Source organism: Calliphora vicina, chromosome 4 (assembly GCF_958450345.1).
Source record: "Calliphora vicina chromosome 4, idCalVici1.1, whole genome shotgun sequence".
NCBI classification, from domain to species: domain Eukaryota; kingdom Metazoa; phylum Arthropoda; class Insecta; order Diptera; family Calliphoridae; genus Calliphora; species Calliphora vicina.
Window position 1 is genome coordinate 13,272,183 of NC_088783.1, and position 19,898 is coordinate 13,292,080.

The 19,898-nt window shown below is 31.1% G+C and overlaps 1 protein-coding gene across 1 annotated transcript; it reads left to right on the forward strand.

The window, feature by feature from the left end:
* The first annotated feature begins 5,920 nt into the window (after positions 1-5,920).
* LOC135956815 (poly(A) RNA polymerase gld-2 homolog B-like) lies at positions 5,921-19,465 on the forward strand. Its single transcript, XM_065507404.1, has 10 exons — positions 5,921-7,164; positions 9,000-9,528; positions 10,175-12,476; positions 12,549-13,143; positions 13,374-13,545; positions 16,467-16,610; positions 16,698-16,888; positions 17,172-17,293; positions 17,366-17,481; positions 18,650-19,465. Exons 1-10 carry the CDS (start codon positions 5,929-5,931, stop codon positions 19,315-19,317), a joined length of 6,075 nt encoding a protein of 2,024 aa, XP_065363476.1. The 5' UTR covers positions 5,921-5,928; the 3' UTR covers positions 19,318-19,465.
* Positions 19,466-19,898: the final 433 nt, after the last annotated feature.

A 19,898-nucleotide genomic window follows, 5' to 3' on the forward strand; every position in this document is an offset into this window, starting at 1 on the left:
TAGAGCATGGAAACATAGAAAATAAATTTGAAAATAATGACCTCCCTGTATTAACTCTTTTTTTAACTCTTTATAATAGTCTAATTTTGTCAGACGTAACGAAATTTTTTTTCGGAACAATTTTTAATTTTCATATTTTATAAAATGTAGTTAGTTTTCGTTTCTGTATAAAAAATTTATATTCAGAAAACAAAAATTTTTTAATTGAACATATATTTGTAGGAGTCGTCAAGATGTATGGATGTTCTCATAGATAATAAGAATACTTGTAATATAATTTGTTATTGGCCAAATGGCTACATATATTACAATTGAATAAATAAAAATAAAAAATAAATAAAACGTTCACAGACGCTTGAAATATCTAACACTGCAGCCACACGATCAAGTTTTTCTTGATAGTCTTTTACATATACTGTTTGTCAAAATTTATAAAAATTAAAAGCGGTGACGTAGGCAGCACGCAACTTGAAAACAATTTTAGTACAAATTGGACATAAAAATGTTATCAGCTGTTTTCTTGAATGAAAAATTGAACACCAACTTGAATGTGAAATTGAATGCAAGTATTAAAACTTGAAAGGCAAAACTTGATCGTGTAACCCCCAAGTAAATCAAGCGTTAAGAATTTGTGTTCGTTTCAATACATTTTTTATTGATTTTTAATTTTTTAACGAAAAAACATTTGTCTGAGAATGTTTTTTTTCTTTCTTCCAAAAAAGTTTAATTAAAAATCAAACATTTGAAACTGTTTTCAAGAAATTTTATCAAATGAATTTATTTCGCAGAAAACCGACATAAAAATAATGTTTTTATTCACATTAAAAAATTTTGTTAAAACACATATATCGTTTCGTTTTATAAAATAACAAAATTTTTTGTATTTTGTTTTCCAATAAACTATCATTTGAAGCCGAGATTTATAAATTAAGACCCATAAAGTTTTGAATTAATAATAATATATGGCGTTAATAATTAATCGTTATCATAAAACGAATGGATTTCCCCCTAATGTTTACCCATGAACCAATAAAATAAGATTACATTAGCTAGGTTTTTACTGGTTTTTTTAAGTGTATTTTAATAAATAATTATATTTTGTAACAATCTTTTTGGTGTATCTTTAAATTGTAAACGTTTAATATATTCTGTCAGATATCAGGTACTATTCTAAAAAAAAGCTTATTTATCCCATTTTACCCTATAAATGTACTTTATTTGTAATTATTAGTTGCAACGCTGTTTGACATATGTTCAGAACAAATAGATGAAAAGAAAACGCCGGATAGAAGGGAATTCGCAAAGAAAGGACATATAAATAATTTTATTAGATTTGTTCTTATTAATTTGCTACATAATTAACTTTTTGCCATCCTATTAAATAAACGGCTAGTTGTAACAGAAAAACAACGCGTTAAATTTTTTTTTGTGAAAAAAAGGAAGTGAAATTAAGCAAAATATTTTATTAAATTTAATTAAAAAAAAGATGGCTTTCAAATAAAAAGGAAATGGTTTAAAATAAATGTGAAAAACAAAAGACAAGTTCTGTGAGTGTATTGAATCCGGAAAAAAAGTATAAAAGAACAATTAAAAACTGAAGTTTTCCTCAAAATTTTTTCTTTGGCTTACAAGCACAAACTGAAAATAGAGAAGCCTCTAGAAAAAAGGCGCGTTACTTGTTCTAATTCCATTAATTTCGTTCATGTTGAATTGTAACTAGAAGACATAAATATTAAATTGCCATTAAACATAAAATTATAAAAAGAAAAAATCTGCGGGAGATCTTTATGTTGGTGTAAAAGTTATCATCAAAAATTAAACCACGAGGTTTGTATTAAAAACTTTCATACATGCATATTTATACATCTATACATACATATCTATATATATATATACAGTACATGCTAAAAAAATCAGTCTAATAAGAAAATGTAATATGGCGCTAAATGATGTTGTTGATGATGATGATGATGGCCTGTGATGCAGTTTTGTTGTTCCTTTTTGGTGTTTTCACTTAAATCATCCTATAAGAAAAAGTGCCGTTATTTATTTGTATTCTTATTTTTGTTCTTTTTGCAAGTTGATTTTGCAACAACAAAAACCACTATTTGTCGTTCTGTTTATAAAGCAAACAATTTGTTTTTGTTTGTATTATTTGACATATTGAATATGTTTTTTTTTTATTGAATTTGGAAGTACCGTAATTTGGGTAATTTTTTTGGTATTTCTTAAATTTGAAGGTATCTTATGTTTAAAAAGCTTATAATGGAGGGATGATTCGAATGAAAATACTATCGAATTACAAAGTAGCATTGGTATACAGTGATTGACAATAAAACGGAAACTTGCAAATATTCAATTATACCTAGTTCACAATTCCAAAAAATATTAAGAAATTTGTACTAAACATAACCCTAAAAATTAATTTTACGTAAAACTTTAACTTTTTATCAACAAAAATCGTGTCATATCAAAAAAATATTTTTTTTTACAAGAATTAATGAAATTCTGTTTCTATATAGGGTAAACGCTCCTATAGTCGGCATGACCCAGTAGTCGGCATTTTTGACTTAAAAGCTTAATAAATAAGAATAACGATAATTTTATACAAAAGTAAGATTTAACTTTAATTAAACATACACTCATTTATCTTTATGTAATGTTTAAATTTGGGTGAGATGAGTATTTTCATCTATTTTTGTCCTCATTAAGTGACCATCTTTCAACTGGTGCGGAAGTGCCTGTTTTTTAAGAAATTTTTTAGTGGCAAGGCCAACTAAAACAAGTTAGTAACCATATCAATTTAAGTAATATTTTTACCAGAGTGGTGTTAACAGATAAAACTTTGTTTAAATATTACCTACAATGTGAAAGTTTTCACAAAAAATATTTTTTTTGGTTATTTTAATTGATGCCGTCATTAGGAACAAAAATTTCTATGATTTTCAATAGTCGGCATAGTGATGCCGACTTCAGGAAAATTGCTAATTTTTTGTATTAAGCTCAAATTCTACAAATTTGTTTATTACTCATCTCTCTTGACAATAGATTTGAAGAAAATGAGTTTGAAATGAGTTTACCCAATAGTCGGCACAGTTTTAATTGAGCATTTTAAGAACTGCCGAGTATAGGAGACCAAGCATCCTGAACTCGGCAGCAGCTTTTTATTTGGCTGGAGATCGTTAAACAGAGTAATATTTAGAGATTCAGTAGGTATTATTAATTCTAACATCTTAGAATTCCAAATATGGACACTCCAGAAAAAAAACCCATGCACCAATATCCTGAAAAAGCCTTAAAATATTTTCTATACGAGAGAAGGCCCGATTTCTGTATTAGGTGCCAGTAAACAATATGGAGTTCCGCGTTCAAAAATATATGACAAATTATACGGTTCCGAAGGTCCTATGAGAATGGGGCCGCAAACAGTGTTATCTAATTCCAAAGAAAGTGAGGATTAACTTAACACAGTTCAATCAATCGTGAAGAGCAGCAAACCACACCATTTGTATATGATCTACCCGGAAAGAAATGGTATAAAGGGGTTTTTAAACTGTTCTCTCTAAAATAATAATGTAAAGTACCTTAATAAACAGGCTCTTTACTAATTCAGTTGTAGTTATTAGTAGGCGATCGGCCTGAAAATGAGAAAAGAAACGTATTTGGATCTAGCTTTTGAAATAGTCAACCGACTAGCTCCTAATATGAGCGTAGAATTGATTCCGATGACATTATCGAAGATAACAATAACTTAAAAATAAATTATCAAACTATTGAAATTGTGAGTAATCTTACCATAGAGGCAGGCACGTTCATAATTAACAAGGAAAAGTTGAAAATATGGTAGTATCGCCAACTTTAGCTGCAGAAAATCACAATGAAACGTTGAAACCTGTTCACTACTCATCTCCAACTTTATCAAATAATTATTAAAATACTTGGTTTCAGCCTTTTAACTGTTCAAGTCCAATCCCAACAAGTTGTAGTTGTACATTTAAAATTTTTTCAAAGGTTTTTAATAATATTATGGTCACTGGGATATTGTATATGATTGCGGTAACCATAATATGTTTACGTTACCATTAGCATGATTGAAAATAAATATATATTTATGGCAATCATTTTCATGATAATGATTTATCATAATATGTTGATCTCAGAATATGATAACCATAATCCTAGAACAACACAATATGTTGAAGTATTACATCATAAACATGGTTGCCACAAACACATAAATATTCACTACAATCATATGTATATATGATTGCTACAATGATGTGAATGGTAACTTAAACATAAAATAAACATAAATGGTTACCACAAACATATACATAATTACAGTGACCATAATAGAAAAATAAAATAAACCAAAACAAATTAAAAAAGGTAGATAAAACGAGTTAGGGGCACATGTGAAGAGGATTTGGACACAGATCCTGAGGATGATGGTCTAAAAACGTAGGATATGATATTTGCCCACAGTGGTTTCACCTCAAATGCACTAATTTATGTTTTTTATTAGTATTTATTTAAATGGCTGATATTTTAAATAAAAATAACTTGAATTCTTTTAAGATTTTATTCTTTTCTTAATAAAAAATGCTATGCCGACAATTGGGTCACAAATTGCCGACATTAGGATCAATGGTGCCGACTTCGGGCTCAAATCGTGTTTTTTCAAAAAAACGTAAATTGCTCAAATTTAATAAAAACTGCTTGAAAAGAATTAATTGAGTCTAAATCTATACAAATTACTAAACAACAATAACCCATTTACATCCCAATACCATGTTCGCACTCATAATGGTATCACTTTAAAAACTGAAAAAAAGTTAAACTGCCGACTACTGGTGCATTCACCCTACCTTATGTTTCTATATTATTTAAAATATTCATTGACTAATATTTTGTTGTACCTCCATTGCTCTCGAACACGACATATAATGGATTTTCATTGAATTGAATTGTGGCATCCTAAAAAATGTGTCATTTATTCATAAGATCATTTTTTATTGCAATTTTTCTTATACTACGGTCCATTTTTATTTATAAATTTTTCAAATTGTTTTAAGTTTTATTACATTACATAGTAAATATTCCATTACAATGGTCTCTGTAGGTTCTGGGTCCTTATCTTGTTAGAAGTGCCATCTTCCACATAAATTTATCTTGGTTTTCGGATTGAGCTGCGTAGTAACTCCCTTAATTTGTGGCCATATATTATAAAAAACTTACACTTTTATTATAATAAAAATTAACAATTTTCATTTGTATTTGCTATAACTTATATTTTAATTTCAGTTGTCGATAAGATGATGGACGTATTATAGAAATTGAATCCACAAACTGAATTGCTACAAAATGGCACCAATAATATTAATGGAATAAAAAAGAAGGATTATTACAATTATAAATATTAAACAAACTAGAATCTCCATTAAAAGGTAAATAAAATGAATGAAAGATTTTTCACTTGGCAAATAGCTAGACGAAACCAAAGCGCCCACAATATATAAACACATTACAATAATGAAATGAAAACCAACCACAAAATTCACTTCCTTACTTTGCCCAACAATAAAATTTATGCTCAAAGCAAAACAATTTGCACCAAATAGTTTGGATTTTTTTTAGTAAAGATAAGTAAATTAATAATTTTAAAACCTAAAAAGAGAAAACCAAACTAACATAATTTATTAACACAAGAAAACAGCTGAAACTCGGGCAATTTTATAAACACACCTAGAAGTTCGGCTAAAAAATATAAAAACCAAATTATTTCCAACGTTTTACTATAAGGAATATAATAAAAATAAATAAAAATAATTTTCAAATCAAAACCATATTGGTAAACGATTTTTAAAGTAAGAAAATCTAATAAACAAACTAAAATAAATAAAAAAAACACACACAAAGATATATATTATGTATGCTAGCAATATGAAAATTTTAACACTAAACACAAATAATACCTCGCCTACCGCTCAGGGCGGCGGAGGAGCACCTGCCACTGCAAAAGAATTAAATAATGAGGGAAGTGGAAGTGGTGGAGGCAGTGTTGGTGGTAGTGGCAGTGGCAGCTCAGGTTCGAATCACAAATCGAACAAGCGTGAGCAAAAACATAATAGTAAAACGAAATTTCTACATGGTAACAACAATAAAATGCAACAACATATAACACAGCAACAACAACAGCAGCACCAACAACAGAAATACCATCATAGTAACAACAATAACAATAATGGTGGCAACAAAGTGAAAAAACAACATTACAATAATAGTAACAACAATACCACTTCATCATTGAATCGTAAAAAATACTATCAACAACAGCAGCAACAACAACATCAACACCAGCAGCAACAACATCATTACCAGCAGCAACAGCAACAACATCAACAACAACAACAGTATTTATCGGCCATGCAACAAACCATAAACTCTACACCCACAACCACAACAATTACAAATAACAATAGTAGTTTAGCTAAAAATCAAAATTATCCCCCCAATATGGATTTACTCGTTCTACAGCCACAGCCACAGCAGCAGCAACGTAATATCACCAACAATACAAACAATAATTTAATAAATCACAATACAAACCCAATCGATACAACATGCTCTTGCTTGTTGCAACAAAACAATTCTGATGAATTAGCAACTAGTTCATCAGCATCTACCTCGTCAACAGCAACAGGCGATTATCATCGCCAAACGTCTTCGACCAGCTCCCAACAACCCACAACACCAACTATCTCACCATCATGTATTAGTTGCTGGACAAATTTTAGCAAATTGTCTCAGCAGCAACAACAACAGGCAACTTCAACTAATTACAAATTAACAAATACTTCTAGTAACTTACAAGAGTTTGTAGCGGCTGCAGTTGCCAGCAAAAGTAATACGAATCAAAATTTGACAAGAACTACTTCCTCGTCAGCTTCAACACCTTCAGCAACATCAACAAATACCACAACTTCATCCTCGTTGACTTCTTCAGCTACAAAAAAGAAATCATTTTGGAAAAATTCAAATACTAGTGGTGGTAGTGGTGGTGGCGCTGGTACTGGAAGTGGAAGTTTAAGTGGCAGTTTAACATCTTCAGGCTATTCTACGGGGAGTAGCACAACTCAATCGCCCAAATTATCTAAAGAGAAGGTAAGAATTAGGATATTTTTAAAAAAATAAAAGAAATATTACTTTAAAATTTTTACAATATTGATCCCATTGTAAGTAATGCTTATGTATCCAAGTTTCAATGTATTTTCCCAAAAATGCTTTTTATTTTGAACACAGGATATTGAACCAAAATAGTATCCTTGAACAAAGGATGACTCAAAAAATGTATCTCTCATTTTCTAAAGATTTTAATTAATTTTAAGCCATTGTATGGTTAACAACACATACAAAATTCAGAGTTGGACTATGAGGGGAAATCGAGGTAATAAACTTTTAGTAAACATATCCTAATACTTCAAATATATTTTTAGGCATATAAACTTAGTCTTAAATAAATCGCAAGGACTTAAATTTTCTGAGTAAATCAACAAAAACACTTTAACTATATCAGGGGCCAAATTACCGCATTCGATATCGAGTAAAATTTATCGTAATTTTCCTATTTGAGATTCTGGCATTGGATAACGAGCAAGAAATTTAGTACATTTTATAATAATTTCAATATCGAAATCATTATTCGATACGATAGTTCATTCGATGACGAATGCTGTAATTTGGCCCCAGATCTCTCGAGAACCCCCCATGGTCCCATTTGTGAATTTTAAACATATTTTTAATCACGTAATGGCTCATATGTAAGGAAAATCTTTGGAAAATGGAGCATATCTTTTTAAATCTACGATTCATTAATTTATTTTTTTTTTTTTATTATTATACAATTATAATTTAATAATATAATTTTAATATGAGATCAAAAATTATAAAAGCTGACAAACAATTTTAAAGTTATTGGGGGCATTTACATTATGACTTTAAGTCATGACTAAAAATCATGTTTTATTTTTTGTTCTAACAAATTGTGACGTCTAAACATAAGGCAAGTTTTCTGTTTTTCTAGACTTTTTTTTGATATTCTGCTTTGAGCTCTTTTCTGATTGGTTGTTGATACGATTATATGCCAAAAAAGGCAAACGTGGTTGACAAAAAAAGGCAAAAAAGGGATTTTCGTAGGGGTTTTAAATAAAAAAACAAAAAAAAACGACATGATTTTAAATCAAAGTGTAAACGCCACCATTAACAGTTTTTACTTTAGGTATTTTGAAGCATTAAAAATATGATCAAAATCAAACATAAGCGAATTCTGAAATTCTGGAGAACTTTAAATATTATATGGCTATGGAAAACATAACATGTATGCCAAATATTAAATTCAGAAGAGCAAAGGTTCAAAAAATTATTAGTTTCCTCCCACTAAGATTTTTTTTGAATTTACAATCATTTAGAATATTATCTAATCTTTGAAATGAATTTTCTGTGTTGTTAGGCTTAATTTAGTTTTATAGAATCGAAACAATTTCCTGTTTTTATACTCTTCACCATAAACAATGTTTGTCATTTGTCATAAAGTATATATATCGATGTCCGTCTGTCTGTCTGTTGACATCAACTTTCTGAAGCCCCTAAATAACTGACAAACGTGATTGATACACCAAAATATCGGGTATATCCTCGGGTCGGTTGCAAATTAAAATCGGGAAAATCGACCCATATCATAAAAGCTATTTTCTATACTTTCAGTTTTAGGGAGTTAATCTACATTTTTAAGTACATAATTAGAAAAGCAATATAATACTCGGTTCAGCGTATTGAAAGACATATTTCTTATATATTCATTGTATCAAAAGTGGACTGTATAAAGAAAGACATACGATTGAATCAAATATATGTCTGTATAAACAAACACATATTATAGTTTTTAATAAATACATTTATTTACATATTCATCAAATAACCTTGATTTTCTGCAATTTTAGCATAATGTATCGGATAAAAATCTCTTAACAAATACGGATGGTGGTAATAGACAAACTTTGGGTAAAAGTAGCAACAACAATGCTCAAAAATATTCCACAACAGTAGCTGCTAACATCAATACAAATCAACAAAAACATATTTCCAAAAATCAGGTTCAATCTGTGGATAAAATAGCAATGAACACATCTGCAACAGGATCAAGTGGTGCAACATCTATAAAATCTACAGCAACAAGTAAGAGCAATACTTCCTTATCAAAAACTTCTGCAACACCCCCAAAACAGCAGCACCAACAGAATACCTTTGGAAAGCTCAATGAATCAAAGCAAATGATAAAATCACTAACAATTAGTAGCAACAGTAGCGATAGAAATAAAACGAATTCATTGGAAAGTACAACGACTACATCGTCGTCAACATCTGCAACAACGTCGTTGCCAACATCACCAAATTCCTATAGCTTAGATTTTCTACATTCGGTTGGTGTAAAAATGACAGGTGTGGCCGTGCGATCATCTGGTGTTCAAGGTAATTGTTATATATCTCTTGATTTTTCTTAAAGGTATAATTTGAAATATGTAGATTTAAATAGATTTTTAACCGAAACCAAAATATACAGGGGTTCTCATATAGCAATATATCCGTTTTATTGTAGCCCATAGAGTTCGGGATAATATTCGGCTTAATCTGCAACAAACCGAAATTTTTAAATTTTAATCGATGGATGGATTTTTAAGATTTTTATTATCTTAAACAAATCAAATAATTCAATGGTGTTTACTAACTTTTCAATCTGGCTGTTTTACCTATTTGTGATCTACATATATCTTTATTAACAACTCATTAACATTGACAAACGCATCTGTTCTGTAAATCGAGTGATTCCAAAAACGAGCGATTTTTAAAAACGAATAATTGACAAATTAATGTTCTGCAAATCGCACGATTTTGTACATTGGAATACATTTCTGTACTAGAAAGTAAAACGTGTAAAACATGTGGATTCGACATACCAACACCAAATTATGTGAATTTGTTTTAAAATCGAAAACGTTACTCGGATTCGATTTTCCGTTAATGTTTCAAAAATTGGAAAAAATTTAAGACTTAAGAACTCATAAAATAATGACAATTTTAATCACTTCGATTATCTCTTTCTTTATAATTCATAAAGGTTCAACGAATGCATATGGAAATCAATCATCAACCATTTCGCCAGTACACAACAGTTATCCCTACACGGCAATGACAACAAATCAACGTCAACCACGTTATATGTACGGTGGCGGTGGCTCAAATACTAATAGTGGTGGCGGTGGTGGCAATCATCATCATCATCAGCCCTCTCAGTTGACTATTGCTTCATTTTTACAAAAGGATTTACTAGGAGGAGACAATGTAATCTCAAATGCGAATAATGATAGTAGTAGTAATAGCGCAGGAGCATCGTCTTCCAACTCCAGAAATGCTAATTGTTATAATGATCAGCAACAACAACAACAGCAGCATTATACGCATCAACAACCTCCCACACATGCCCGCTATCATCACAGTTATTATGCCACTCCATATCAGCAACAATCGACGGGGGGTTTACAGCATACAAATTATGGAGGTGGAGGAGCATATGGAGGTGAATTAAATAGATTAGTAACAAATGGTGGAGGAGGTGGTGGTGGTCAAAGAAATTCATCTTATGCTTATACAAATTATCATAATGCACCCTCTGATAAAAATAATTCTATGCCACAACAGCAATCACGACAGCAGCAGAATAATGCAGCTACTTATGCAAACTCATTAAATAACTCACAAGGAAATAAAAAATCTTCATATGCTTCTAGTACAACATCAAATTGTTCGACTTCGTCTTCGAAATCGAATTCTTCAAATACTTCCAGCCGTCAATTGCAGGTTCAGGAATCAAACAATAGCTCGTTAAATTTAAATTTAGCCATTGAGACTTTGCCATCAAAAACATTAGGCGTTGGCAATCAACGTGGGAATCATCGAGGACATCACAACAATCATCATAGTCATCATCATCACAATCACCATGGTCATCATCATCAGCACTCAATGATGAATTCACCCAATATGTTACAACATCAAAACTATTACAACTTAACGTATGTGAGTACCGATGGCTCTGTAAGTGGCACCACATCGAGGGGCTGTAGTCCGGGGCCTCAATCTCTGCCGCCCACGCCGTTGTCAGCAACAAATAGCCACAGTCCCAAACCCCTGGAGAATAGCCCCGGTCCTGTGGCCATGTTAATGAATTTCAACAGTCACTTGCAATATCCCAGATATGCCAATACGCAACAACAGATGGCTGTACAACAGCAGCAACAATTTCACCAATTTCAGCAGCAACAGCAAACCTTTTTAAATAAAAAAATGTTGGCTCCCTTAACGCTGACCATGCCTTCACCGTCGCCTTCTCCTACACCGCAGACCAACACTGCAAGTACTTCTTTAAACACTCAACAAGCACCGCCCCCGCCTCATAATATAATATGCTGTTCGCAATTAGATGAAGCTACCACTGCTGCCGCGGCTGCTGCGGCCACGTCTTCATCGACTTCTGGAGTCATTGCTGGCAATGATTACGATTCAGATAACTCTTCGAATCATTCTTCGGCACAACATAAATATAATTCCATAAAAGCGATTAAGTCCTCCCTGTCCTCAGTGTCTTCGTCGTCGTCAGCCTCTACCGCTTCGCTATCTCTGATGGCACAACAAACGCAGCAACATAATTGTAGTCAACCTACAACACCAGCTACGTGTGGACCTACGACTCCCCTACATAGTCCTTTGGAGTATAACTACAGCGGGGCGGCAACAACACATGTATTTCCCAATCTACAAGTTTCACAACAATTGGCCCCTCAACACACCTACAAATCGAGCAACGAAACTTCACATCTGCCTCAAATTTATAGTAATAACGGCAATGGTGTTATATCGCTACTAAATTTACCCACAAAATCTCCCAGTGGTTACACAGATGATGATTACCAGCAGCAACAGCTACCACATCAGTTTTATTTGAATACAACTGCTGGCCAAACAGCCGCCGATCAATTAAATATTGCATCAGCATTAACAGCTGTTGCCAATCGTTCTAACGGCAGCGATGGCTACTGGAGTCCCTCGCATCTCAACAATCAATTTGTATATCAACAAACATCTTCGGCTCAAGTGGCTCTAATTCCACGATCGTCATCATCCTCATGCGCTTCTTCATCGGCCTCGTTATCACCTCGCCTGTCAAACGATGAAGTTCAACAAACACAGCAATCGTTGCACCGTACCTGTTGCCCAAACAGTACCTGTTCGTCGCCATCTCCCTGTGCGTCCTGCTTAAATGATCAATTTGGTAACATAATCATTGGAACCAGTTCGAGTGCTGATTCTGTTAGCGGGGGAAGTATTAATTCCACAAATGGAGGACACAATTACAAAAGGGGGTAAGTGCTAAAGCCTACATCAAACAATAGTTGACTTTCATTACATTGTTTTTTCATCTAAATTATATTTAGCTCGTCGCAGTTATTGGCACCACAACAACAGCGTTTGATAGCACAACAAACATATCAATCCTCATCATCTTCGACATCTTCATTGTCCGGTTCATCAGCTTCTACCTTAACCAGTGCTGTACGAGCTCGTGGTGGAGGTGGAGGAGGCGGAATTAATACTAACAACGGACGTACTAATAATCAATTGCCACTGCCACAAAATTCACTAACTACATCGGTTGGTGGACCTCAACAGCTGCCGCCGCCTCCACCAGCACAACATTTTTATTCACACCACCAACAACAACCATTACCACCCCCACTGCCGCCCCACAACTTACTTTATAACAATCCTCAAACTCATCATATGCGTGCCTTAAGTAGCTCATCGATTAGTTCATCAGTGCATGATTTCTTTACACATACCCCGCCTGATCGCTTTTTGGCACGGGCACATCTGGTCGAAGCCAAAGAAGCACCAGTCACTTTACTAAATAACTCCAAATGGGATAATCTTTCGCAGGGTATTTGGAAAAAGTTCATTAGTTCCCAACAAACCGAAGAAACGTTTAAGCAGAAAATGCGTTTATGGCGCTTTTTGTATGTGTTTATTAAGGTAAGAAAGAGACTGTGCGTCAAAGTTAGAATTGGCATTTCTATAAAGGAAATTTTTAAAAATTTCGATAAACAAATTAACTTTTTAACATTTACTCTTCTGAATTCGATAATTGGTATACATGTTTTCCATGGCCATACAAAATTTAAAGTTCTCCAGAATTTTGAAATTCGCAATTCTAATAAATTTCATTAACATGTGTTACATTTTTGTTTGTTATTTCGCTTTAGAATGCCTACCCACGTTATGGTCTCTATTTGGTTGGTTCTACAATATCGGGCTTTGGTTCAGATTCATCTGATGTTGATATGTGTTTAGTTTCTCGAAGTGCTTCTAGTATCGATCCCCGTATGGAGGCTCTATTTAATTTGACTGTATTACGCGATTGTCTTAGTAAATCTGGTAAGTAATAAAGATATATATTTTTTAAATTTTTTTAAACATTCATAAGTCTGATATTGATTTATTTTTAATATACATAAGAAATTCTAATCTTTTGGTGGGTTTTTTTCCTTTATTACCTAAGTAAATTCGTGTTCGTATACTGTCCAGAAAAAATTATTCAGTAACTTTTTTAACCCTTAAATGCGTACTGTTGCCATTTGGCAACAAACCGATTTTTTAATAAAAAAAATAATTTATAGCTACAAAAATGCAATTTTGTACATTAGGGCCTATTGGTTTAACACTGTTTTATAACATCTGGTTATCTGAACTTGAACAAATTTAATAGAAATGGTTGTTTTGTAAAGTTTTTCCAAAAAGTCCGATTTTCGGTTTCTAAGTGATATTCCAACAACTAAAATTAATTTTCGATTAAACTAATGTACGTATTATTAATTTCAATAATAAAAAAATTTAAAAAAATAGTTAACTGTGTAAAAAAAAATACAATTATTGTATGTTGCCAATTGCCTACACCTCGAGTTTAGTGACAAAGTGTTGTACAATTTCCCGTTATATGTTTTTTATTATGTTTTGTTATTGTTTTTTAGGTATTATTTAATTTTTCTAAATGAAGTCTAAACAAGAGAGCTATATTCGGCTATGCCGAATCTTATATACCCTTCACCAAATTATACTTCAAAATACAAATTTTAAATATTTTAACATAAACAAAATTTTGTTTTCAAAACTTGTTTTTTTAATTTTTTGGAAAAATTTTTTTTTTCGAATTATTTTAATTTTTTAAATTTAAATTTTATTTTTTTTTTAAATTTTAATTTTGTTTGTTTTTTAATTTTTTTTGGTGAAAAAAAAATTTTCGTGTTAAAAAATATTTTTTCCGATTTTGACCCATTGTAGGTCCAACTTACTATGGTCTTATATACGTCGTTGCAAAGGTCTTTGAAGATATCCATATTGTCTATATTAATGACTAGTAATTCAGATATAGGTCAAAAATCGAGGTTGTCCTGGTTTTTTCCTCATATCTCAGCCATTTGTAGACCGATTTTGCTGATTTTAAATTATTGAAGATTTGGATCCCGATGATATCTGGGGTCTTCATTGATTTCAACAGACATACGAACATGGCTTAATCGACTCCGAATTTTTATATCAATTAGAAGTAACGCAAGTTGCCATTTGGCATGGCAACAAACCCTTTTTTTTAATAAAACTCAAATTTTTTATAAATATAATTTTTTTTTAGTATTTTTTTATAATGTACATACATTTAAATATCATATAAAAAAAATTGTCGAAAAAGAAAAAAATTGCGCATTTAAGGATTAAAGAATAAAAATAGATTTTTAACAAAGTTAATTTTTAATGTTAGATTTTTTTTGAAATAACTAATGTGGTTATTAATTAATGTGATCTTAATGTACATAATTGAATATATGTATTCAATTTCTATGACGCATTTTCGAAATATCACACAGTCCATTGAAATTGACATTTCATTGTTGAGATTCAACTACATACAAGATGTTTGCATCTACTGCAACTGTCAGCTACACAGTGTAAAAAAATTCAACTCAAGATAGATTGGTACATTCTCCAAATGAATAGTGAAAAAAAATTATGAAATTTTTTTAAATTTTTTTTCAAATATAAATTAAAATAAAAATTTTAATAATTTTATTTTTCAAAATTTGTTTTTTAATTTTATAGTGAAATAAAAAATTATGACATTTTTTTTTGGAATTTTTAAATTTTTTACTGAAAAAAAAATTATGACAAAATTTTGTTTTTGTAAACCTAACACTTTTTGTAAACCTAACACAGCTGAGAAATGTTCCAATCGAATTAAGATTCTTAAAATTATAGTCAAATAAAAAATAGATATACCACATTACCCGAACTTACTCTATATTACCCTTGGCATAAAAACACACAAAAGAGAGTACGAAATCACAAGTTGGTTATTATTACACACAGCTAATACGTTCTTACGGAAAAACTAACTACAAAAAAACAGCCTACAGAACAGAAACATTACAAAACGCTAAAAAAAAATACAACTCTGAAAATATCGATTAGTTACTTTTTGGTACTGAGTACGGAGTACCCATATACACCCAGTTCAAACGATGATTTTTACGACGTCACTTTTGGTTTGTTGACGAACAGTGTAATGAAGCATGAGGGTTAAATAAAATGACACAATTTGTGTTTCTTTTTTCATATTTATCTTTACACTAATTGGTTTTCTTCTTGTTACGTTTTATTCTTTTTCTTATTTTGAAGTGGCTTGTTATGAAATAAAGTTGAAATGAAATTTGGAAATTATAAAAACTCTAAAATAAAAAAATAAAATGTGGAATAATAATATAAAAAGCTTTGATAGTAAATTATCAATAACGTGAGAATCTACAACGTCAGGAATCCTTCATAATTAGATCGGATGAAGCGGATTAAAGCAGATTAATCAAACATGAAAAAAATCGTGCAACTATAATGAATGCAAATGCTTTTTGAAAGCTACTTCAAAAGGGAATTGACAAAAAACTACGTCATCAAAATCATCGTCTGAATTGGGTGTTGAATGAGTTTTTTTTTATAAAAATTTAGAAAATGTAACTCTGACAAAAAATGAAATATATCCAATAATAGTTATATTTAAATGATAGATAGCAACCCTCTTAGCACAGTTGCTTGTTTTACTTTTACCTGAATACAAAAGATCCTGAAATAACATGTGAGCATATGCGTTTGTTGCACTCATTAATGTTTTATTTTTCATTCATCCCTACCTGAGTTTAACATATTTCTTTAACATAAATTCACCCCAAATAATACAGCTGTGGTTCATTCGCTTTTAAGTTTCTTACGTGTCTACTACATATTTTATACAATGTGATCTTCTTCTGTTTTAGGTGAATTTGAGAATTTCAATTTAATTGAAGCAAAAGTACCAATTTTACGTTTTCGTGATCGCATAAATCAATTGGAAGTTGATCTCAATTTTAATAATTGTGTTGGTATTAAAAATACTCATCTGCTTTATTGTTACTCACAGCGTAAGTAAAAGCTAGTTTGTAGCGATAAATTAAAATTGTATTTATTTTCTTCCAACATTTTATATAACTTTCATTTTTCTTATCTAGTTGACTGGCGTTTACGTCCTCTGGTGTTGGTAACAAAGTTGTGGGCTCAATACCATAATATAAACAATGCTAAAAACATGACAATATCTAGTTATTCGTTGGTGTTAATGGTTATACATTTCTTGCAATACGCCGTGAATCCACCAGTACTACCTTGTTTACATGAAATGTTTCCCTATAAATTTCCCCGGGTAAGTTAATAAAAACACATGGAAATCGATTTCGAAAACGAAACGATTTGAAAACCAAGTTGGTTGTGATGTATTTAATATTGCTTTAATTTGTACAGCTATACTTGCCCAAATACTGTTAAATTATTTACTATTTGTCAGAATATGTCTTATATTGAAAAATTACTCTCGAAATCGATCGAAATTCATCACACCTTTCCAAAACGTTCGATTTACATCACATACCTACCTACCTGATAGTTTAAATTATTTACTTACGATCTTTTTTTTTAACTAATTTTAGCTACGTTCAAATGATTTTGGTTATGTGGACATGAATGAAACTATAGGACCCTATGAGAGCAAAAATCCTCAAACTATTGGAGAATTATTTTTATGTTTTCTTGAGTACTACAGCTATTTCGAGTAATTATTATTATTAAATTAAAAGTCGTCGCTATAACTATTTTATATACATATTTTGTCTTATTCAAACAGCTATACACAATACGCTATATCTATACGCACGGGTGGACTTTTGCCCATAAATGTATGTCGTATAGCAAAATCTATTAAAAATGATATACACCAGTGGAAAGAATTATGTATTGAGGGTAAGTTTTTATTTAGCATTTGAATTGTATCGAAGAGGAACTGAATATTTTTTACTTAAACAGGGTTAATGTATGTACTGCATTGTTATTAATTGCTTGTAAAAGTAACAACGCCTTATTATCGAATTTTTTTTATTTAGTTTGGATTTGCATTTTATTGAAGGCAAAATGAACAGATTTGTTTTTCTCACAATTTTTTTCTACCATTTTCAAACAAAATGTAAAGCAATGTGCGAAAAGTTGGTATCGCAAACAACTTTACCTTTTATCAAGACAATGATTCCAAGCAAGCACACATCAAGTGTTGCTTAGCTAAGGTTGATCCATAATAGTTCCAAACATATATAACCACTTGCACAGATTCCAGACTTTAATGTAATTGAGTATCTTTGGCAGGAATTAGCTAGGAGAGTGCATCATATAAAAAGTAACACATTAGTTCAGCTAGAAGAGTCCTTACCAGAAGCATGGAAGTCAAAAGAGCCGGAAGTGTGTCAAAACTTGGTAAAATCGATTATAAAGCGTTTACAGGCCATTCTAGACAACAGAATACCTATCTTACTTTGTCCGATTATGTGTTGAACTCAAGAAATTGAGTTATTTTGGTTTTTCTGCAAAAATTTACAGTTTTAGTTATGCAAATTTTAATTTTTGTTATTTTTTAGATTCGGTTTAAAAAATATTTTTCCCGAGTTTTACCCGTTGCAGGTCCGACTTACATATATAACATGTAGTTGCAAAGGACTTTGTAATATCTATCATTAGATATCCATATTGTCTATTTAAATGATTTCGTAATCCAGATATAGATAAAAAATGGGTAAAAAATCTAGGTTGTCCTGGTTTTTTCCTTATATCTCGACCGATTTTCTCGATTTTAAATAGCAATCGAAGCGGGTCTATAGCGGATATATTAATACCTGAATCGTGTATGTAAGTTATTGGCTGGCTACGGAAAGTTGATTTCAACAGATGGACATTGCTATATCGTATTCATTACATATTTGGTAAAGTTTCCATTGTACTGTCAAAACATACGGTATTTCTTAACATCTTGGAAATTTTAATTTTTGTAAAAAATGTTCAGTTCCTTTTCGATTCCTGTAACGATTTGCTGATTTATTAAAAACAACCTACTAATATAAAATTTTTTATATAATTTTTCTAGAACCATTTGATTTAACAAATACAGCACGCTCTGTATATGATTTTGAAACATTTGAACGCGTTAAGGCAGTATTTGTGGCATCGTGGCGTGTTCTACAGGAAACATTAGATTTAAATTCGGTATTTTCACCAATTAACATACCATCGCCATGTGCAACTGGAGCTAGTGCACTGACAAATACAAATGTCACAACAACCACCACAACAGCATTCAGTGAAATAGATTCTGATGTTGTTACCAATGCAAAACATCATTTACAGCAGTATGTAAATACAAATTCTACACTTAATGATTTGGGCCTTACAACAGCTGCCACTGTTGAGAACTACGAGGAACATAATAAACATACATCTATTGATGAAGAGTTGGGGGTAGATATTGGCGGTGGCAGCACTGATGAAGCTGATAATAATGTTACAGTCACTAATAATGTTACTACAATTGCTAACATTAGTAGCACACAGAAATTGTCCAAGCGTAAAGATTTAAATCGTACTTTGACACCGCGCCAAATTAAAATGTACGATGAGAAGGAATTTCCAGCTACTTTGCCTCAAACTCAAAAGTCACCAGTGTCTTCTGTGTCTTCATTGACTTGTATTAAAACTAGTGCAAAGAATGTTAATAGAAACAATAGTAACAAAACAACCACTCCCATAAAATCCTGAGTAATGCGTTTGATATGTTTTATATGTCCTGTTTTGATGATCTCTTGTCCTACCACCAATAGCTAACATAATAATATTCCCTCAAGATCATCTGCAACCCACAACAGCAACGCGAAACTATCAACATAAGCAATCACCAACACTGTTATCACCATTAATATGGCTATAAAGTCAACATTTAATGTAAGTTAATTTTAAATAACCAGTCATATTCCTTATGTTTATTTACTATTTATATATTTATTTATTACATTCACATTTATATCCTTAATTCTCTTGCATACAATTATTTTCTTCTATGAAAATAATCGTCAATACGACACGGTAACTACTGAAGATTGCAGATTAAATTCATTTTTTTTCGTTTTCTTTCAATACTTGAATCTAGTCCTTAAAAATATTGAAATTTGTAAGATTAAATCGTAAATTAACTGAATAATTACAAAAAAAAGACTGATATTTAATAGATATATAAAAATAATTAAGATAACTGCGTGAATGTGTGAACCAAAAACAAAAAAAAAAAACAAAATAATGATAATAATAATGTGTGATAGTGTTATAAACAAAATTCTATAAAG